This window comes from Lepidothrix coronata, unplaced genomic scaffold (genome assembly GCF_001604755.1).
Source record: "Lepidothrix coronata isolate B3197 unplaced genomic scaffold, Lepidothrix_coronata-1.0 Scaffold102, whole genome shotgun sequence".
Lineage (NCBI taxonomy): Eukaryota > Metazoa > Chordata > Aves > Passeriformes > Pipridae > Lepidothrix > Lepidothrix coronata.
This window is the reverse complement of record NW_016690282.1, coordinates 292,697-314,892: the sequence shown is the minus strand read 5'-3', so window position 1 is coordinate 314,892 and position 22,196 is coordinate 292,697. Positions and strand designations below refer to the sequence as shown.

General features: G+C 51.5%; 1 protein-coding gene across 3 annotated transcripts; it reads right to left on the bottom strand.

Moving 5' to 3' along the window:
• Positions 1-251: 251 nt before the first annotated feature.
• Positions 252-20,715, bottom strand: LOC108501439 (platelet-derived growth factor subunit B-like). 3 transcript variants are annotated; one of them, XM_017823319.1, is made up of 8 exons: positions 20,651-20,715; positions 14,619-15,064; positions 8,062-8,158; positions 4,775-4,858; positions 4,085-4,290; positions 2,230-2,371; positions 1,655-1,824; positions 252-443 (listed from the first exon to the last, which is right to left on the bottom strand). In XM_017823319.1, the coding sequence occupies exons 2-7, from the start codon at positions 14,772-14,774 to the stop codon at positions 1,688-1,690; spliced, it is 822 nt and encodes a 273-aa protein (XP_017678808.1). In that variant the 5' UTR covers positions 14,775-15,064; positions 20,651-20,715; the 3' UTR covers positions 252-443; positions 1,655-1,687. The 3 variants fall into 3 exon arrangements, with proteins under 3 accessions (XP_017678808.1, XP_017678807.1, XP_017678809.1); XM_017823318.1 differs by lacking the exon at positions 20,651-20,715 and having other exon boundaries at positions 14,619-15,603; XM_017823320.1 differs by lacking the exon at positions 20,651-20,715 and having other exon boundaries at positions 1,659-1,824; positions 14,619-15,603.
• Positions 20,716-22,196: the final 1,481 nt, after the last annotated feature.

Genomic DNA, 22,196 nt, shown 5'->3' with positions numbered 1-22,196 from the left:
CAGGCCCCCCAGCCTTACCAGAAGCATGAGGAAAAGGGAGAATATTCCCCTTCTGGCCTCTGTCCATGTGGTCTTCTCCTTTCCTTAAAAGAAATTGGACCCACTTTTCACATTTTCCATCCTGTCCTCTGTAGCAGGGAAGGCATTGTCCTGTCCTTGTCACAAGTGGCTGTTGGCGTTCATGGTTTTATTTGTACTCTGTTCTTTTCTCATATATATATATATATATAAAGGTCATCTTTGTCCTTTTGTGTGTGTGTGTGTAAAACTTTAAAATTATGCTAATAAATGAAAGAAAGGAGGCTTTGGTGGGAGAAGGTCCACTGATGGAAAGGGAAGCACCAATTGCCGTCTGAATCAGACGTCGAGGCAGATGGACAAAGAGGAAAAGTTGTCACTCCAATGACCCCATGGGGGCAATACAGCAAATATATTAAATAAACCTGGAAGTGAAACAAAACCAAACACAGCATTAGAATATGTAACCCTTTCCCCCTGCAACTACCCTTCTATTCCCTTTTCTCCTCTGGAAATGTTTGTGTCAAAATGCCAGATTAGAAGGCTGGAAGGACTTTTGACCTTCTCTATTTTTTACCCTGAACAGCTTGAGCCAGAGCTGAGATTTGCATGGGTTTGCATCATTTTCCACCCTGGGAACTTCAGGCTGGCCAGCAGAATCCTGGGATAATTCGAGCCCTCATAGTACTAAGCATGGGAATCCCAATACCAAGGCACTGCCAGGTGCCCCTTGCCCCCAGCTCCTGAAATGCCACAGATGGAAGCCTGCCATTTCCTCTCCCAAGGTAAGGGGAAGTGAATGTGAAGTGAGTGGCCTGGGCTCATTCAAGGGGCTGCAGCAGAGCTGGAACCACTGAGCCATGGGCCAGGGCTCTCTCTGTTAAGCTGTGTCACCTCTCTCTAAATTCAGCTCCTCCTGATCTGTGCCCTGACTATTCTTTCTCTCTTTTTTGTACCTTTCTCTCTCATGGGGAACCAGGGCTTATTCTCCTTTCCCTTGTACCAGTGAAATTCTTCTGATGATGAGGGAATTACTCCTGTTTACACAAGTCATGGAGAGAAGAATCAGACCCTGGCCTGATGAAGTCCAGATCTCTTGCCAGAGATTCCAGTTCTCCTTTTCCCTGGTATGACCTTTCTTATGCACATAGGTTTCCCGCTAGGAGAACGATGAACTGAAAGTGTTGCTCCTTTTCAGTCTTTCTGCTAACTTGACTAATGAAATAAAAGGAAAAGGGATCCCCAGAGCAACATTAATTCTCTGCTTTCAACGGAGAATCAATAGGCAAAGGAGGATGGGAGTTGCTCCACAGAAGAGATGAATTACATGGATCCCGAGGGGATTTAGGTATAGAGAGAAGTCAGGCTTGTTTTCTGCCTGTAAGGGAGGCAGGGAAGGAGAGGGCAGGGCCCAAGAGCAAGGATGGCTGGAGCAAGGATGGCCTGATCCTTCCAACTTAAAGGCATAAATAGGATGCACATGTTGGCATCCAACCTAGTCCTTCCCCCTCCTTAGACCCAGGTTTGATCCTGCAGTAGCCCCAAGCTGAATAAGCGGCCAGTGCTGTGGGAAGGGTCCAAGATGCCATGTCCCGGGAGGACATCTCTCCTAACTGGAAGAGTAGTTTGCTGTTACCTGCCTTGTGCTCTCTCTCCCCTGCCAGCACTTCTATGCTATGAGGATTTCTTTCAGCACTTTCTTATCGTTGACATGCTTGTACTTCTTATGTTTCCTCTTCTGTGCCGGCGGCCGGCGTACTCGCTGCCTCTGAGAGACAGCGGCTGTGGTGAACGATGGTGACAAGCCTGCCAAAACAGAGGGGAGAGTGTCTGTACGGCGAGGGGCAGCCGGCTCATGTTGAAATATCTTTCTCCACACACTGTCAACAAATATCTCTGCAACAGGAGGGCCACAAGGCTTCTCTCTGTTCTTCTGTCCCTTGTCCTCTGTTCTCCACAGTCTCTACCCTCTCCCTTTTCCCACCATGCCCTTCCCCTCACCTCTCACCTTCCCCTCCTTCATTTCCCTCATTTTCAGCCCCTTGCAGTCAGGCAGACATCCTGGGAAAGGTCCCTTGGCTGGTATAAACCAGTGAAGGCCCGTGGGATTCACTGGAGCTAAATAGATTGAAACCAGTGAAGGGCTCTTCCCTCTCTCCTCAGCCTCTCTTCTCATGCCTCCCTCCATTCTACTAATGTCAAGATCCTTACGTCTCTGTTCACGTGGCCCTGGACGGATGTTCCTGGGAGGCGGTCGGAACACGGCCTCACACCGACACTGTACATGGTCCTCCAAAGGCACAACAACTTTTTTGAATTTTGGCTTCCTCTGGACAAATTCGATCTTGTTTACCTGTTTGGAAGAGAGAAGGAAGCAAAAGATTAATACAGCTGCAGCGCCCACTCTGTAAAAATAATCACTGTCAGCGCTCTTCAATACTGCCTTTCTTCCTAAAGGGTCAGAAGGCAGCACAGGAAGCATGGTTCAAATTTGGGGGTGGTGTGTATGGCAAATAATTCTGAACGTACCAGCAGAGCAGACCTAGACTAGACAAGTTTGGATGTCTCTGGTTGGTTTCCCTGTTCCTAACTGTTGCTGCTGCTTAAGCAGGATGACTGGCTGATCACAGACAGAAACATGGAGCATGCAGAACTGGCTAGCCTGTTTCTGACAGATGTGATGGTGGAGACCTGGGGGCAACCAGAACTAATTGCCACAGCGAATTACAGGAAGGGCAAAAGGAGAAAAACTCAGGCCCAATGCAAGCTAACATAGCTTCACCAGCTCTGCTGAGGCCTGTCTGAATTTGTCTCAAGCTCTTTAATAACTCGCAGGGCTGAAGCCCTCAGCTCTGTGTTTTATGGGAAAGGCGGTGCTCTGGAAATTCCCTCGGACTCTCCACCAGTGCTGACTCAGAAGGAAGACACATTGCTCCACATCCCACCACAGGGCACAAGCCTTCTAGGGGGTCCTCCCACTCCAGCAGCGGCCGGGCCTGACCCCACTCAGCTTATCTAACAAGACTGCAGTCCCTGAAGTGCTCTGCAAGCTATAAATACTGTGCTGTGTGTCTGGGATGGAATTCCTCTAAACCCACTGCCCCCAGCAGCATCCCTCAGCCAGTGCTGAAGCAGCCAGGCTGTTTATCTTTCCTTGAAAGCCCACTCCACACACTTCAGACCACACGCTGCTCACTAGACAAACACTTCCAGTCAAACAATAGAGAGACCTCTGTCCTCAAAGAAACCATTTCCAGGTCACTTTTTCAGGCTGGCTTTTGACCTCTCGCTTGTTTTTTTCCAGAAAAACAACTCCTGCTCCCCCCTATTTTTCCCCTCATTCAGCCTGGCTTTTTTGAGAAAGGAATTTCCTGATGAAAAAGGCTGTGTGAATACAATCTCTCCCAGCCAACCTCTGTTGCCTGCCCGGGGGAGTCTCTTACAGCTCAGGCAGAGGATTAGTATGGGATGAACATTATTTTTAAACAAGCTGTCTGGGAGGAAGCTGTGAGGAGATCACTGGTAGCTGCGAGGGGAGGATCAGAGCAAGAGGTTAGCTATCAGGTGTCTGCTGGCTGCTGTAGCAGGTCAGGAGGTAACTGTTGGCTGAGAGGGAGAAACTGCTTCAGTGCATCTCGGAAAGAAGCTGCAGCAGCAGTGGGGGCAAGGAGACTGACACTGCAAGCCCTCCTCTCTTTCCATCAAAAACAGTTCCTGTGAGGAAAGCGCCCCATTTCTTCTGCTCTAATGCAGCAGACAAAGCTGCCTTGAGCCACAGAAAGGCCCATGGCATGGAGCTGCAGCTGGGGATGGTGGCCTGTAGCTCTGCATGGTGACAGTCCCCAGCTGCTGGACAGCACCAGCCCTCCCAGCAGCTGGCATGGACGTGACCCATGCCAGTGTCTGCAGCACTGCGTGGCCAATGCAGAGGTTGTGACAACAGAGGGGGTGCAAGGCAGGCAGCTGTGTGAGCCTTGCATCTGAGACCCGCTGTGGGCTTGGTTTTGGGGCATTGGGGTGGCAGTGGGCGGCAGGAGGAGGGAGCAGTGGGAGGCATCTCCCTTACCTGGACGTGCCGGACACGGATCTGTGTGGGGCGACACTGCACATTGCGGTTGTTGCAGCACCCGGAGCAGCGCTGCACCTCCACACAGGGTGGCCACACCACAAAGTTGGCGTTGGTGCTGTCCACCATGTTGCGGGAGATTTCAAAGACCACCTCCCGCGTCTTGCACTCCGCAAGGACAGCTGTCTCTGCTGCTGCCAGAGCATCTGTGGAGGGCCAAGAGAAGAATGGGGGATGAAATGGGCTTTGCAGCTGTTACCATCCCACTGCAGCCACCTCTACTGGAAGAGAAAGACCCCGCATGGCTCTCACACACACACATGTTCTTTCTCCTTCTCCCACCCCTCCAGCTCCCTCCCTGTACAGAGCCATGCCCGGTGGAGGAGGCCCCAGTAGAATAATTCTCACTGCAGCAGCACAGTCCTAGGCAGGACATGACACTTCTTTAGAGTCAATCAGTACTGGCAGGATTTAAAGCAGAGCAGCTTGCAGAGCTCCAGACTCCCTCTCCTGCCCTCCCAGGGTGTAACACCCAGCTCCTACTCAAGGCCCAGATCCTCATTCTCATCTGTGTACACATACACGCTCACTACAACCTCTACCCCTATATCTCAGACACACATCAGCACCCACCCATGGCTGCTAAGGTAAGTGCCCCAACAATCACAAGGTGCAAGACCCCTGACTCACCTAGGCTTCGTCGCTCTCGAGACAGGGCCACAGGGTTTTCACCAGGCTGAGTTGCATTCAGGGTCAGGCTCGAGCTATCCTCCTCTGCAAAGGGAAAGACGTGACCTTATAGTACCAGGTGCACGCAGGAGAAGACAGCAGGCACTTGTGCTCAGATCATTAGGCAAAGTGCAGGGACATGGCATAAGCCACAGCCCCAAAATATCACACTAGGTGTAAACCCACCAGCAAGGTCACAGCTGTGCTGGAGCACACTCTAGGTTTGCCCTTGGCTCAGACTGCGCAGCTCAAAGGAACAAGCCTATCATGAAAGAGGTGTCCCACTCAGGTCAGGAGGAGGAAAACTCCAGCTCAAGAATGATAAGGCCCATGCCAGGGCTTTTTGATATCAGAGAGGAGTAGCAGAGGGATTCAGATCAGCCAGCTGAGACCAAGATACAGCAAGGAGGATCAAAGACCAAATGAGACCAGCAGAACATTTGGTATATAACATTGAGGTGCCTTGCTGGGGTGGCTTGGGACTGAGAGAGCTGGGAGGTGAGAGGGCAGGTGAAGGAGGTGATGTGTGGGAGGTGGGGTGCTTACATTCTCCCTCCCACCACACCTCAGCTGCTCTAGGTTAGAGCAGTTTTATGACAGAATAACAGAAAAATAGAGTTAAAATTACTTTTCCTCTATACTACTCTTAGGTAAGTGGCAGGATCTGGAGGTGGTTCAGTCAGCGATGGGAGAGGAAGACTGATAGCATTCAGGCCAGCCCTGAGCGGTTCCCTCCCACCCCACTGCCTTTTCCCATAGGAAGTGCTGAATAGAGAAATGCCCATAATCCCCATGGAGCACTCCAACATGCAGCCACTCCTGAGCTCTGGACAATGGCTGCACTCGAAGATAGCTCCCACCCAGCCACAGCTCTTTCCTTCTCTGACCTGCTTTAGCAGCTGAAGGAAACTGAATGGACGTCAGCATCAAGGGAGCAATTTTCTTAAAGGGAATTTGGGGCCAGTGGAAGATCTCTGTTTATCAGATGCGTGGTGGAGCGGACTTCCCTTACCCATCATGTCCCATTCCTCTTCCTCAGCTCTACCCTAGTGCAGCCCTCTTATAAGGGGGAGCAGAGACTTTGCTCTCTGCTCAGCTCTAAAGCAGCTACTGAAGGATTTGGGATAGGTGCACAGAGGCAGGAATCGTACATGCCTGAGCAGTCAACATCTACACACGAGGTAGAGAGACAGACAGACATCCTTTAAAGCAGCTGGAGAGGTGTGATCAATTCTAGGTGCCATTTGTCTCTCCCTGAGGCAGATGCCCAAAAGGAGAACTGGTTGATCATGCTGAAGAAGGGCCTGTAGTTCTTTTGGGACTGGAGAAGATGCCTGGATGACTGGCTTAGATGACACACCTGTTTTGCAGGCAGCCACATTTAAGGGAGATGACTCCCACTCTACACATCTCTGTTGTTGGGTCTACAGTAGTGTCTCAGGTCAGGAGAGCACTATCTCAGCTCATTTGCCTCCCGCCTCATTCCGGCTCCTTGTGCAGCTGGTAGAGAGAAGCAGCTGTGGCACATACAGGGTGCACGGACAGCACGGGGAATAGCTCCAGACACTTTGGTATTATTTTGCTAACATACTAATTAGCAAATACTCTAATTCCACACAGGGCAAGCAAATGTCAATGCCCCTCGGTCAGTGTCTAGGAGCAGATGAGAGCCACGGGGTGCAACAAAGAAACTGCTTCACAGCACCACTTTCTGTTTCCCTCACCAGCCTTTCCCATCTGAGACCTGAAGTGAAACCAGTGACTCAAAGCTCCACAGACTTCTCCCATACCTCTGGGCATCTCAAGACAATGAGAGAAGCCCATTTTATTTCTTAGCCCTGAGAGTGGTTAGTCACTGTGATAGAGATGTATCTGTTCCTTAGACACCAGGCCATGACAGACCGCACACATCTTCTCAGCCACTCCTTCCCCACCTGTCCATCCTGTGCCACCTGGCACTTTATCAAATGGGGGGGTGGGCTGCCCTTTGACCACAGGTTGAGTTGATGAGAGGACGGAAATGGAGGGGGAAAATAGCAACAACTGTTGACTGGAAAGGAATCTCCTATTGAAAACCATGTCCCTCCCTCCTCCAGGTTGTCCTTCTACACCCCAGGTCAGCACTGAAGACAGTTGGGGTGGGGGGGACCAGCCTGGGACAATCCAGCACAGCTAATTTTGGAAGTTGCCCCATTGTGTGGCTCGTGGACAAGGAGGAGGGAACTGGTGAGGGCAGGGAGTGGCCCTGGCAGTGGTGGGGAGCCTCGTCGCCTCTTTCTAAGACAAACAATAGCTGAACACAGCTGGTGCCCTCCCCCTCGCTTTCCCCCCCTGCCCCTCCAGGGCCGTTTTGAAAGGCAGCGGGAATGCTTTTGAGACTGCGCCAGTGGTTGGACTGGCATAGGAAACAAAAGCAGGAAATTCTGTTCCCCCGTAGATAGTGTCTCGGCAAGGATTACAAAGCTCCAAACAGACAAAACACGAGAGAGAAGGCGAGCTGGGGGGGCTGGGGGACGACGGGCGGGAGCAGGGTTAGAATAGAAAGGAATTTGCTCTGAAGAGACCGTTTATAAATAAATTCCTGGGCCAGCCCAGCCGCCGTGGCGCGTGCTCCAGTTCCCACACGTGCCAACCCCTCCACACTTCGCTGCTCCTGCTGCTCACTGCACTCAGCCCTGGCCAAGTGACCCTAAGGCACTGCAGCCCCCGGAGCTCTTATCTACGGGCAGAAGGTGAAGAGACGGTACCCTGACTTAGCCCCTGTCCTGCATCTCAACCCTGGACACGTGCTCTGCAGCCCTTATCCTAAGAGCCTGTGGAAGCCCATGGAGTTTTGTGGATGCTAAACCTGAAAACCCACTCAGCCCTTCCCTCCTCTGTCACCCTATTCCCACCTCCCATTTTGCCACCTCCTAAACTGATCCTTGTTCAGTTTAAGCCCTCCTGCCTGGGTGAAAAGTGCTGACCTCAGTTTCTTGGACTCACCTTGCCCATCTCCTATTATTTTTGTAAGCCAGTGACCCTTGTTAGACCAGTTATTAGGAGATCTAGAAAGGCATCTAGTTGCCTTTAACTCCCACAAGTTTCAAGGGGACTAGGTGTGTAAATAGCCAGGTCTTGGCTCCTAAATGGTTCCTATATTTACAGTGAGGTCTGTTGATAGTGTACCTGCTGGAAAATGGAATATCCCTGCCCAACCCTCCAAAGACTTAAGAAAAAATAGAGGAGTGTTTGGTGAAGAGATTTACCTACGGAGTCTATCCGCAGGGCACGCTGGAGGTCACTGATGGAACGCACTGAGCCGCCACCCAAAATCTCATAAATGTCTTCGGGTATAGGGTCCCCCTGACAGATGAAAAAAAAAAGAAAAGAAAGGGAGAAACAAGCATTAGAGAGGTGATCTGCAAATACTGACTGTGTCATGGAGTGGGATGGGGGGAATCAAGCACGGAGGAGACACAAGAGAACCAGCAAAATGCAAAGACATGCATTGTCTTGCGTTGGCTTTTAAACCTTGAGGGCTTTATGCCTCATGAAGGCACAAGCCTGAAACCTAAGCAAAAGCAAGAGAGTCCCTCTTGCTGTCTCTCACAAAGCTGTCTGGAGACTGAAAAAGCCAAAAAATACCCAGGCTGTGCACCAGAGCCCTGAACACTATGCAAGCAGCCAACAAGGCTTCCTTCTCCGGTGCTGTATGAGTTCTCCAGGTGGCTTCTCATTCCTGCTGCCTGCAGTAAAGGCGTTTTAACAGACTTCCCTTATGCTATCAGATAAAACCTTCCCAATATTTCCCTCTGTTATGAAACTCCCTCACGGGCTTTGTCAGTTATCGTGTGTATGTGCGTGTGCGTGCGCGTGTTTTCAAACCACAGAGGCCCAATAATATACATCATTTGCATACTCTTTTTTAAAGAAAAAAAAGGTGAGGGGTGGAGAGGAAGACTGACCTTCACAGCTGAGGCTGCTCTGGTATGAGCTCGCAGTGAAACCACAAAGACTACAGGGAAGTGGTGGGCTGAGGAACTGATTTGGAGCAAAAAACATATAGGAGTTTGGATGTCCCTGCATACCAGCACCAAAAAACCCTAAATTAGCAGGTTTAGCAACATCAGACAATGGGCCAAATTCAGAGTTTGTGCAGGCAGGTGCAATGCCATCAGCATCTTGGGAATTTTACTCTGAGTGGGCCCCAGTGACAGCACTTAATAAGACTACAAAGGAGCGGTGTGGGAAAGCAAGTGCTGATTAAAACATACTTCCGAAAGACTAGAAAAAGAGATGGAGGAAAGTACTGGCCAAAGTGTTTGCTTTGCTCCCAGCTCTCTTCATTCAGGGCTACTCAAGCGGAAAAGCTGCTCTTTCAGCTGGGTGCTGGATGGTATCTGAGCCACAGCCCTACATATGCCCCTGTAACTGAGAGGAGAACTTGGCTCGTGTGCTTGTGAAACACAGAGATTTTCTTGTGGGTTTTTATGGTGGCATGTGTGTGGTCCTCTAGCGTGCAGCCATTCTCTCCCTGCCTGTGTTCAGTGCAGAACACTTCCCTTCCGATCGGAGTTGAGAAAAACCACCAGGCAGGTGGCTAAACGTTGGCTTTAAAGCTTGAGGACTTTTGCATGGCTGACTGAGCCTGGCACTCTCTCACATGTGCCTGTCCCTTGGACACCCGCTGTTCACTTCTATAGCAGGGCAACAGGAGTGGTCCCTCCTCAGCCCTGCCAGACCACCCTCTAATACTATAGCTTAAACTAGGACACAGTGGCGTGAAGGCTGCTGCAGCCCAAGTCATGGGGCAGAAACCTCATGGGAGAGCTGCAGAGCAGACAACACTAGTGTCCTAAACCTCTGCAGCCAGATCCCCCAGAGAGCTTGAGTCAGATCGAGCCTTCCTGCCCCGGTCCATTCCTGTCACTGTCACATCTCACCACAGATCTGGCTGTCCGCCTGGAGCAAAAAGCAGATTTTACATCCCCAGGCATTACTTCTTCAGTCTCTGAGGGAGAGGGAAGCAGCATCAGTGATGAATGCACAGTAAGAGAGAGACTTGTATAATTCAGGGATCACTGAATAGCTGTGAAATGAAGATGCCTTCTGACAACTCCTGCTGCGTGAGGGAGAGGGGGACCAACAGCCCAGTGCCGGAGAGGTCCTGCAGCACTTCCCTGCCTTGTGCCACACACATTTACTGGAAAAGGGATCATTTGCAATTCCCAGTACTTGCAGTCAGAGCTCAGCGCTGGGTAGTGAAATTGCAGGCTTTTAATGTTTGCACCTGTCAGCTAAATGCATTTGTGTACGAATGCTGCTCTGCACGGATGCCCCTGGTCCTTCCTGACACTTAATACGTGTAGGAAATGGAACTTTATTTTAAACTCTGGCACTCACTGGGGGAGAGCGTGGGCAGGTGTTACAAGACTCGGGGACTTTGGAAGCGAGCTGGGAGGTGTCACCTTGTTATCTGAGCAGGGGAAACAGATATGAATCAGGGATTGCAAATGCAGGCCCTCAGGATTTCTGGGGACTGCCTGTAGGAATAAGCTCTACTCCCTGCTCACAGCAGCAGTTTTAGATGCCAATTTTTTCTTGATGCAGATACTACCAGCATGGCTATGGTGTAACACCAGCCCACATGGCTCATAATCCTGTCCTCCTCCCCCATTTTTGTAAAGCAACTCTGCTAGTGACAACTGCAAGCCTGTGAAGCTCCTTCCTTTATCCCTGTAGTACAAAACCAAGTCCAAATCTGGCCTAAGAACAGCTACACAACCTGAGCTGCCATGCCTTGTCCTTGCTCCCTTTGGGGTCTGTCACTGGGAACAGCCATGCCTCTGGTTCCCAGCCCTGTGCCTGAGAGGCTCTGAGATCGGGGCACCGCACACACCCAGGCTTGGGGCACTTGTGGGGATGGGACACAGGGAAGCAGAAGTCCATCAGCCATGTCCACCTGATCTCATGGGGTCAGAAGATGAAGGAACATAGCAAGAGGTGGGATCCCCAACAGACTAGCCCAAGCAGCTGGTGCTTTTCCTGCTTAGCAGCTCCTCTGGAGTTATTTGTCTAACACAGGTTAACAGTCTCCCTTTTTAACTGTGCGGCAGATCAAAGAAGACTTTTGTCTCAATGGACTCTTGGCTGGCTGTCAAGTGCCCCAAGGCCTGGCCTCATACTCCTGCGAGGCCCTGAACTCTTAGAAGAAAGTAAGTTTGTTCTTCCCTCCCTCCCTCTGCCCCCCAGTTCCTGACTCTTCCCTGAGCTGCAGGGGCACCCCCCAATCTACCAATCCCTCGGCAGGGACGTCCACTCCCCTTCTTGAGCTGGGTGCTGGTGCTTGAAGGGCAAGCACCACAGCACACCTGACAGAAGCCAGCAGAGCACCTGGGCAGGGGCTCTGCCTGCCCTGCAGCTGCCCTGTGCTGTGGCTGTGATGCTGGGGTCTCTTGGCACATCAGCTTTGCCTCTCTCCTTCCAGACATCCAGCAGCACTGTTTGGCCACTGCAAACCGACATAGATGCAGCAACACCCTGCAAACAAGACATTCCCCTGTCCCTTCTCCCCACACATGCACTCCCCCAAAACCTGCCTCCTCCCTAACCCCACCACCTCTTGCCTCTGGAGTTTTCTGCCAACATATGCTTTTGAGAACCAGGGATGTTTGAAAGGTCCCCTTGCCATCACCTGCTGCCAAGGTGGTGCAGGAAATATGCAGGACTGCGCTCCAGTCCTCCCTTGGGCAAGGGTTTCAGAGCCTTGCCTGAAAGTGAGTCTCTTGGTAGCACAGCAGGTACGGAGGAGGAGGGAGCAAAGATTGTGCAACCAGCAGGGAAGGCAGACCCTCAGAGCTCAAAGAAACAAGGCAAGGATACTCCCAAGGTGAGGACTCCTCCAGTTCCCTTTTCTGTGCTAGTGTGTGTACACACACCCATGTGTGACTGCACACAGAAGGACAGAAGGGTAGCAGCAGTACCAGTCTGGGAATGGCAGGGAAGCACCCAGCTATCCGCTCCTCTGCCCTGGAGAGGAGAACTTTCTGAGCACCTCCACACTGACCATGGCAAGGAATCTTGGCAGCAGAGTCTTGAATGATCAGCTAGGCAAAAAACCCCAAACAAACAGCATTTTTTAATTCCCTCTGAAGCTGACGTGAGGACCCTGAGGGGAGACTCCACGGCATTCCCTAGCAGAGAGCAAGACCAGCAGCACCTGCCACCAGCCCTCCCCTGGCACAGGTCATCCACCCTTCCAGCTTCATTCTGAGCTACAAGGGGACTCCAACATCTGCCTGCCAGAGGACCCCACAGCAGGCACAACCCTCATCACATCAGCCCCTTCCACGTGGGATGGAAGGTTATGTTTTCCCTCCTTAAAATAATCAAACAATGTTTGATCTAGCCCACGTTCCTAAAATACAGTCAGACCTACCCACCCTTTTCCCATTTCAAGGGGGACTCCGCTGCTCCTCCACGCTCCCCCCACATGTCCCCTGCAAGGGCTGGAGGCATTTCCACCCCCAGGGCTGGTTGTGTACCAGCAGCACTGCAAACAGTTCAGGAACCCTGTCATTCTCTCCTGCTGCTTCATATCAGCTGATGGTGAGAGGGAGGCAGGGACGACTCGCCTGGCTCCTTCCATGAGCTCACCCCAGACATGTCATCCATCCCAGCTTCCACTGCTTTGTCCTTGTCACTGCCTCATTCTAGGAAGACTATAGAAGAACGCTGGAGCCTGGCAGCAGGAAGATGCAATGGGGACCTGGGCCGAGGTTATAAGCAAGCGCCCAGCCGCACCTCATTCCTTGGGAATTCCAGAAAGCCTGCCAGTGGGGCTTCACCCCAGCACAACCAAGATGGGCTCAGCCCATCTCTGTAAATGTTGCAAGGCAACTGTTATAGCCCGCAGGGCAAATGCAAATAGGCTTAGCATCCTTGCTTCCCAACTGGCAAATACCTTCCCGCTGAGGCTTGTACTCCCTCTGGCTGGAAGAGCTCCAGGGCCCTCCAGCTCCAGGTGGGTGTGATCACAGAGGGAGAGGGACTCAGGAGGCTCCGTCTCTTCCTTCAGGCCTCTGCTGATCTGAGGAGCTACTGCTTCTCATGCACTTCTCTGACAGGGCTGGGAAGAAGTGCAAGCTTTGTTCAGAGGACAATTATGGTTCAGCAGTCTGGTAGGAGCTCTGCTGTGTGTGCTTGGTGCAGAGGGTGCAACACACTGCCCTCAAAGTAGATGTGGGGACTGGCTGAAGGCAGAAGCATCTACCCGAGCAGAAATGTTCTTGGTTCTCTGGTCATACAATGAAAAATATCACAATTCCTTCTATGAAACCTAGGGCCAGAATTCCCAAACTTTAACCCTACTAGTCTATCATAGAGCTGTGCAGTATTTCAGTGTGATTACAGCACTGAACAACAGCCCCCTGGGATCAGGCACTTCCACCTTCACCCTTCCCCAGCACCAACCATAGCTGATGTTTCATGCTGCATGGGAGGAAGAGATCTGAGCCATCCACAGAGGAAATACCATCCTCTGCCCAAAACAAACATAACCACTGGGCAGCCCACAGCTTTAACTGCTTCCTTTTGTGGCTTGGGCAAGGGCAAAATGGGCCCATAGGGAGGTGACGTGATGCTTTGCACCCAACCTCTTCCTTGACACCCCACAAGGGGTGCACCCACTCCCCTGCCCAAAAATGAGGAAGAAAAAGAGAGAAATTATGCAAAGGGAGGAAAGTTTGGGTGGAAGGATGTGTCCTGCCCCTGACAACCAAGTTGCAGATCCAACCCACAGTTTTGCCATGAGCTGAAGTGGGAACCTAGCACTGTGTAGGAATGTTAGGGGCTTTCTGGTCCCCTCAATCTGCACACCATCAGATGATGAAACATGGCGACAGAGGCTAAGGATTTGGGGGCTTAGGGCTCCTTTTCCTCAGCCATGGCTTGGGATGAGGCTTCAGGGAAACTGAAGAGGGCTGGAATGTTCGTTCAAATCCACCACCTGGCCCCCACCCTCTGCCCAGCTTCCTCCTGAGCAGAGCATTCAGGATTGCAGGACAAGATCCTTGTGTGACTGTGGAAGCACAGCAGACACTCACCTCCTGCCTCTTGCCATCACCCTAGCTGTAGGCACGCCTTGCTGTACAACCGTGCCACTCCGTGTTGGTGCCTCTACCCACGCTGGCCCCTTCCTTGCCCCTTCCAAACCCCCACGCCCTTTCTCCACTAGCCCCTTGGCAATGCCAGGGTGGGTTTAACACTGTGTGTTATTCCAGGGGTGCCAACTGGGCCTCGGTCCCTGCTGCACGCACGCTACAGCGATGCCAAAATCGCTGGACGGGGTGAGAGGCTCGATGGAGCCGGCACCTGCCCCGGGGTGACAGCCCTGGGCGAGGCAGGGCGGGAAGCTGCGGGGTCCCCGCGGCTCCCCAGCAGCACTCTTTCTCCCATACTAACCAGAGGGCGCTTCAGCCTGGTATGCCCCTCGTCCCTACAGACACGGGGGTGAATGTATTCCCAGGCGAAGCGCCCCCGGCGGCCCCGTCCCGAGGGTAGCGCCCGCTCCAGAAGGGTGCCCGCTCCAGCGGTCGCTGCCCGCCATTGGCGCACCGGCCGCAGTCCCTCCCTCGGAGAGGGGCCGGGAATCGCCCGCTTGCCCGGGCCCCTCGCCCCCTCCGCGCCCTCCGCTCCCGCCCGGCCACCCCCGGGCTTCACCCGCCGCACCTGCGGGGCGGGAGCGGCCGCCGCCGCCGGCTCTCCCCGCATCCCGGGGCTGGCAGCTCGGCAGCACCGCCCGCTGCCAGCGGCGGAAACTCACCTCCATGCGGGCCAGGGGCAGGGAGAGGATGAACGCGAAGACCACGCCGAAATTCATCCCGACTCCAGGCCCCGCCGACTGCGGGCACATGGACGGCGAGCCCCGGCAGGGAAGCGCTTCCCGCAGACAGCCCCGCGGCCGCCCGGCCTCAGGCATCGAGGGCGCCGCGCGTTCCCATGTCCCTCCAAGCCGGGCTGCGGTGGGAGAATCGCAGGAGCCCTTGGAAGAGGACGTGGAGGTGGTGGTAGTGGTGGTGGTGAGGGGAGAGAGAAGTAATTCTCGATGACTTGCCTGCCTCTGCGCTATCTCATAAGCCCGGTGGGAAAAAAATGCAGTCCCTCGGAATTACACACATCCAGAGTCTACGTCCCCCTCGCTGCAAGGGATGCTTCAGTGGTGCCTTTGGCTAGGTGGTCCACATGCTATTCTTCCTCTTGGTTTTCTTCCTTTTTTTTAAAAAAAAAAAAATGTAAAAGCTTTTACATGCAGGTAACAATGTCTCAATGTTCTTAGAAAAAGATGGTAATAACAGAATAATAACTAAAAAAAAAAAAAAAAAAAAAAAAAAACTTTTCCAAAGTTTGGTGTGAAATCCAAAAAATGAAATCTTCCTTAAGGTGTCCTTTTCTTAAAATGCTCCTTTCCTTCCTTTTGTCCTCTTGCTTTTTAGCAAAAAGTTGCTAGTGTACATTGAATTTTTTCGCCTTACGTTAAATTCTGGCTCGGGTGCCGTCTCGTTCCAACTGTTGGCAGTTTGCTTGGACAGGAGGTTTGCTTTGGGTTTGGAGACAGGTGAGAGCAAATGTTTTCACTCTGGGTTGCGTGCGTGCATGTGTGTGTGTGTGTGTGCACTGAGCCTTGACAAGCCTCAGAGCAGAGCTGCTGATGCTGCCTCCTGCACTCTGTTGCAACAAAAAAGGAAAACTAAAAAAATGCAGAAAAGGCAAAATTGCAGAAGAGGTGAGTGAGCCGATAGGGCTTTATTTTAGTCTGCGAGCTGCAAGAGAGACTAAACTGGCACTCAGGGCTGCTCCTTTTATGAAGGAGAGGAGATGGGTGGAGCATAACTTGCCACCCTCCTCTTGGCTGGGTATCAAGTGAAAAATCTAGTGAGGGAGTAGCAGTCCATTGCTGACAAAATAAAAAGTGTGTTAATTTAAATGATAAATTAATTAAAAATGACTAATGCTGCAGTAACCTGTATAATGTGGCTTTAATATTGCGTGAGGAATGGGGACAGAAATTCCTGCCTCCTCGGCAAGAGATAAGAAGAGAGGAGTTCCCGGCATGGTAGTTTGTTATTTTTTTTGGCCCCAGGTTCTCACTGTTTCAGTCTGGAGCCCATTTCTCTAAGCTCCCCTCACCGCCTTCTTTGCCCTGCTACAGCACTAGCTCCAGGGAGAGAGGCGGCTTTAATATCTTCCATCTCTTTGTGTGAAGGGGAAAAAAAAGAAGCCAGAGAAATTTACTCATTCCTATAAGACAGTCTGGTGTTGCTCGTGGCACCCGGAGGTATTTTGCTGCATGATTATCTCCACGATGTAATAAACATCTGAAGGGAAATTAAGCAAGCAGATATTTGCTGTGGGGGGAGAGGGATGGGGAGGGGAAGGCTGCTAACAGGTGAGTTCAAGAAAGAGTCATATCCTGTTGAAAAAACACCCATACGCACACCCTCTCATGTGCATACAAGTGATCTCCCAGCGTGGGGTTGCACACTCACAAAGCACACTCCAGGCACGACCAGGAGGGGTTTCTGCACCATCTTTTTGCAAGCTCGTATCCACTGATACATTCCTGCACTGTCATGCACCGCAGGCACTCGGCAGGCATTCACTCTGAATCCCAAGCATCTTCCCTGCTTTTTCTATGCTACGCACACGCTCCTATTCGAGCCACTCGCATGCACAGCTACGTGCAAATTTTGTCTCATTCACACATCCCTGGGCATCCATGTGTTCTGCTTCACTCTACCCCTCTCTCTTCCTTTCTCACATACGTACACCCACTGGCATACCAGTGGCCTCATCTTGCAGTATCACACATGCTCCCTTACACTATCTAGGTGCCTGTGAGTCTCATGCAGCCAAACCCTTTCTAAAACACATGGTCTCACACCAGCACTTGCATATCACCATCCCAAGTGCCCCAGGTATGAGGAGCAGCTACCAGAACTGAGCAGCAGGCAGCCCACAGCTCCTCTGTAGTAGGCATCTGACAACACCTCCCAGGTTGGCTAGCTAGCTACCCCTCCGAACTTCACTTTGGTCTCATGGATGTGGGTGTTGGTCAGAAAGCACAGGGACACAAGGAGGACTGGGAGTCCCTCTTAGCTTTCTTAAAATAGCCTAGTTCCTCTGCTCCTCCCATCACAGAGACAGGTCATGTAGACACAAAATGGAAGGTCCTATGGTGGGGCAGCATGTCAAGGTGCTCTTGAGTCACAAGGGATCACCGCCCTTCACCCTAACCCAGAAGAACAGGGGGCAGATTTCCCTACAGGTGGGGAGTTGGTCAGAGCCATGTGAGCTCTGACACCCAGGCCGTCTGAGGTGCATGAGTGCAGAGATAAGGAGTGTTCTGGGAGTCCCTCAAACCAAGTCTAAAGTGGCTTGGTCTCAATTCTGGAGCTCAAGGGGGAGGAAGTGGAAATGCAAGGCATACCTTTGTTCATTTCTACTGCTGGAGACCTTAACAAGTCTTTATCTTAGATGCTCCAGCCACGTTAGCCCTGTCCCACCCCAAATTCCTCAGAACGCTCTTAGAATTCCCCTCATTCTCCATCCTGTCCCGCCAGCAAGCGTACCAGCCATTTCAAGTGATGATAATTTTCTCTAACCCCCCAGGCAGAGTGGAGTTGCTACCCTAATGTCTACCTGGGTGTTGAAACTCCTTCTGAAATCTTCAGGAGGCCTCAAAAAAAGTTTTTAAAAGGGTCTGGGTCCATCTCACCTCACTCCAGATGGCACCGGCCAAAGAAACTCTGTAGCCCTGGGCTCCTTGGTGTTCAGCAGGGGGAAAGCTGAGGATTTGAGATGGCCAAACCAGCTTCTGGAAGCCCTTCTATCTGGGTAGAAGGAGCTGGGGGCAGCTAGGTCGTGAATGTCCATGACCCCATTATGTGTTTAAGGCTCAGTGGAAGCTAAGGTGCATTTTAAGGATTTCTGCCCTCAAATAATCTAGTGTGGCTCCACCACCTTCATGCCACCTGATTCAAGCTGTGTAGGGGGTCCCCCATGCTGTAGTGGCTGCCTGGCCAGGACAGAACAGCCTGTGTGTGGGAGGGCTGATCAAACTCCTCAGCAGGGAGAGATATTGCTGCCGGAGAGAAGAAGGACTCAGCAGAAAGCTAGCAGGGACTGCTGCGTATGTCTTGTTCAGTAGCAACAAGAGCTGCTGCAGGGCCTGATTTTGGGGGGGAATATGTGTGGTGTGGTGTATTGTTTTTTTAATATAACCAGCTACATTACATCTTAGCTGGGATAGAAATAGAGTTATTTATTTTCATGTGGATGATGCTGGGCAGTTTTTAGAAGCTCGACATGAGAAACAAAAAGCTAATCCCTGCTGATCCTCCAGACAGCAAGGAAGAGGATGTTTGGAATTTGACTAATCATCTACCTATGACCCTGCCTGGAAATAGAGCAAAGTGATATTCAAGCCACTCAGGCTTCAGTCTCTTTTTCTTACTCTTGCTGTTTTTAAGACAGAGACAGATTTTTCCCTAGTGAGGTCTTGAGACTCACTAAAGGCTGGGCCAGTCTCACTGGCATAGCATTCAATAGAGATGCATGTCCTTAAAACTGCTGTACCTTGAGTCAGGCAGGTGCTCCTTTGATTCTCTTACTTCTGTGAAATTAGCTTTACATTTGTCCCACAAACCCCTAAAACTAATGGGGATGACTGAATCTTCCCCTCACCTGGCCTGTGGGAGGGGTGTGGAGGCCTGCGGGGCTGTTGGTGTCCCAGATGTCACAGGAAAACAGTTTGAAACCAACACTGCATATATTAGGAAGATGTTTCAAGGCTACCTGAAGTAGCTGGACCATAAAAATGTCCCATTAGAGCATCACAACTTGACAACTTGACAAGGTCTAGTCACAGCTGTGCTAGCTGGCAACGGCCCCACAGACAAACCACAACAAAAACAGATTTCTTAAGAGCCTGTAGCAGGGTTTCTTATTAAAACACTTTCACCACCACTAGAGCTCTCAAACCTATGAACAGCTGAACTCATCTCCTTGGTTATTTTCTTATCACTAGGGAAGAGAGCAACACTCGTCCGAGGACAATAGGCAGTTCCTTGCTGCAAGGCTGCTCTCCCTTCATCTTGTGGAAAAAATTAGCTACTAGCTACCATCCATAGAGGTACGATGTGAGGGGCGATATCTTTTTTCTTTTTTTTTAATTTATTTATTGCATTTTTTTTTAGAGAAGGGAGAGAGTTGTGAAACAACAGGAAGAAAAACAGGGCTTACAATGGAAAGCAAGACTCAATCTGAACAGCTGAGATGTCTCAGCCTCTCCATGATGAGTCCTATTTTGAAAAACAATCAATGGAAATAAATTAGTAGGTGTTGAAAGCCGACGTGTAGTCAGCCCGCCCACTCAAGGTATCTAACTTAGGTGTTGCTCCTGCTCCGATCTCCGAGTTCAGGAGAGCGATGAGCAATCCCTACGCCTACGCTACGGGGCTGCCGCAGCCCTCAATGGAGGGGAGCAGAGCAGCCCTGACACTGAAATGAAGCACCTAGAGTAAGTTTTACGCCTAGTTTTCACCAGGAGACCTGTTCTGTAGGCGCATCAGTTTTACACCACATTGCCTTGTTGTGCAAAGTTTGTCCCGAGCCAAGTGATCAGAATGGAGCTGAGCCCGTCATACGTAGCTTTAGGCTATGGCTTACACCATCTGCCCCAGAGGCTGCTGACATGGGAGTTGCCCTGACTTCCTAATGACTGAATTCAGTCTAATGAAGGAAAAAGGAGAAAAGGAGAAGAGAGACCAAAGGAAGGAGACAGAGACAGGCAGGGACCATGGTGTTTGTATTTTGTGCTGGAGAAAGGCAGAGCCTCAGGGTACCCAGGGCTTGCATAATTTTCCTTCCCTCCCCTGGCAGGGAAAATGCTTTCCAAGGATGAGTAAAACCCTGACAGAGCCAGCGGCTCCAGGGGAAAGGGAAGGTGTCACCTGGGGAGCAGGAGTTCGATGGGACCTGCCAGGCTTCCTCTGGGAACCACCCCCCTCTGCCTGTTTCTCCCCATCAGAGGGATTCCCCCAGCCCGTCACCACCTCCTTCATCTCACCCATTCCTGGCAGAAACCTGGCAGAGAGGAGAGGAGAGGAGAGGACGGGGAGGGGGACTAGCGCGCAGACGCATGCAGAGGGCAGAGCACAGTCCCTGACAAAGGCAGAGAGGGAGAGGGGTTGTGCCGGCCATGCCTTGCTACCCCATGCTTTGAGGTGAAGGAGAAGGCAAAGGCATTTCACATCTCTGCGGATGTGCAGCTCGAGCAGGATTCAAAGAGAGAAGGCAAAGCTGGGGGCACTGATTTCTCAGCACTTTCCTGTGTGCATACACGTTCCTACATCAAGTGGGGAGGAGGGGATGCAGCCTTCACTGATCATATTACCATCTATTTCTCCCCCTCCCCAACCCCCAAGTTTAGGGTAGAAGGGAACAATTTCCTTACACTGGCAACCATCCATTATGTCTATGGATATGCTCCCCACCCCATTCCCCCTCTCTTTCCTGTTTTGATGAAAGGAAAAAATGTTCTGCTTTCCTTCTTTATTTTTCCAGACTGGTGAATAGCACTCGAAAGGAATTTCTCTCCCTCCCCCTTCCCCTCTCCCAGTATAATAAATATATACGTATGTGTGTGTGAATACACCACACATCGCAGGTCATCTGTTGTTTTTCAAAAGGCATATACTATTTTTGTTTCCAAATTGATTAGGTGGGCAGCGGTCCCCCTTTCCACTGACACCACCCCAAACACTGCTTCCCCTGCCCTCACCCTCTGCCACTCACCATCTCCCCATCCTTTGCCCCTGGGTCTGCAGCGAGTGGCGGTGGCGGTGGCAGTGGCAGCAGCGAGAAGGAAGCTTGCTGAGCTGAAATAAAAATAGCCCCAGCAGTTAGTCAGCTCAGAACGTAACATGACTCATGATGTAAAATGAAGATGAGGGTCGAAAACCAAAAGAAGCAGCTCTCCCCTCCCCATACCCCACCACCAGCTATTGCTGCTCACATCACAGAGCAAAACCCACTTAAAATGCTCCTCACTGGAAGTGAGGGCATTGGCCAAGGTGGAAAGCCTTGTGTACTTTCCACCTGCAAAGATCTTTCCACCTGTAAAGACCTTTTGTACCTTTGAGAGCTGGTACTCTTGCCTGCACTCGTCTGGTTGTGCCAACACTGGATTTGATTTGTTGATGCTCTGAGACCCAGCTGTCAGCTCATTTACCTCTCCTAAGCCATGGGCCTTGAACAAAACCAACATCCCATCAATACAGTGGGATGACATACTCTGTGGCACCCTTGTACCAGCAGCTGATTTGCAACAGCACAAAGGCAGCCAAGCACCCGCCATGGCCTGAGCCTGTGACTAGGGAGATGAGGGAGCTCTTGCCCACCCATAGCCCACCCTGTGCCCCATCTCCATCACTGGGCAGGGTGCCCCCCATGTGCTGTGGAGGATAGCCTGCTCCCTGGGGTGCGTGGGAGAGCAGCACGCCTGGCATGGCAGGAGGCAGGCTGCCACTATCTGCTGGCCTGTGTAATAAAGGAGGGAGTTTAAAAATAGACTTTGAGTTGCAATGCCGGAAAGGCAGTGAGACGTATAGAGCGGGTGTGTATTTATCCTACACACCCTGTGCCTGACGTCCCGCTGGCATGGGGACCTGCCCCAAAGCAAAGGCACCGCTCACCAGTCATGTGAGGGGCCTCGTGCCAGTCCTTACACTGCCTTGCAGTGCACCTTGGGTGTGCAGCGTTGAGGGGAGCCCTGAGCTCTGCCTCACAGGTCCCAGGTCTGCTCAGAGGTGCCCACCCACCACCCCATCCCAAGGCCATTTGGAACTGTAGGACATGCAGCTCTCGCCCATGCCAGAGCAACACTATCTGTGGCTCCTCCACCCCCCTTATACCCAGACTAAGTGGCATCTCTCAGGACAAAGCCTTTCAATAGGTCCCCTGCCCTCTGCCCTCTCCTGAACAATGAGAAATCAAGGAATATTGTCCAAGCTGAATAAAAAGATCTAAATTTAGAGTGTCTGATGTGTTCTTGGTTTCCTGCCATAACTCCCCTCCTCCTCCCCAGCCTCCCTCTTCATTGCTTGCTTAGCATTGTGCACAGAAAGATTTCTGATGGGGTGAGATCACCACCAAGACCCTGTCTCCCCAGTGATGAGACAGAGGGGAATTCCAAGTTTGACTCTAGTCTCTGTTTTTGTAGGGCAGGGAGGAGGAGAGCACACCGTTTTTTCCCTCACCAGCTTAGATGTGCAGAGAAGAGAGGGAAACCTGAGATCACGAGAGAGGAAACTTTCTCTCCCACTTCAGCCTCCTCTTGTCC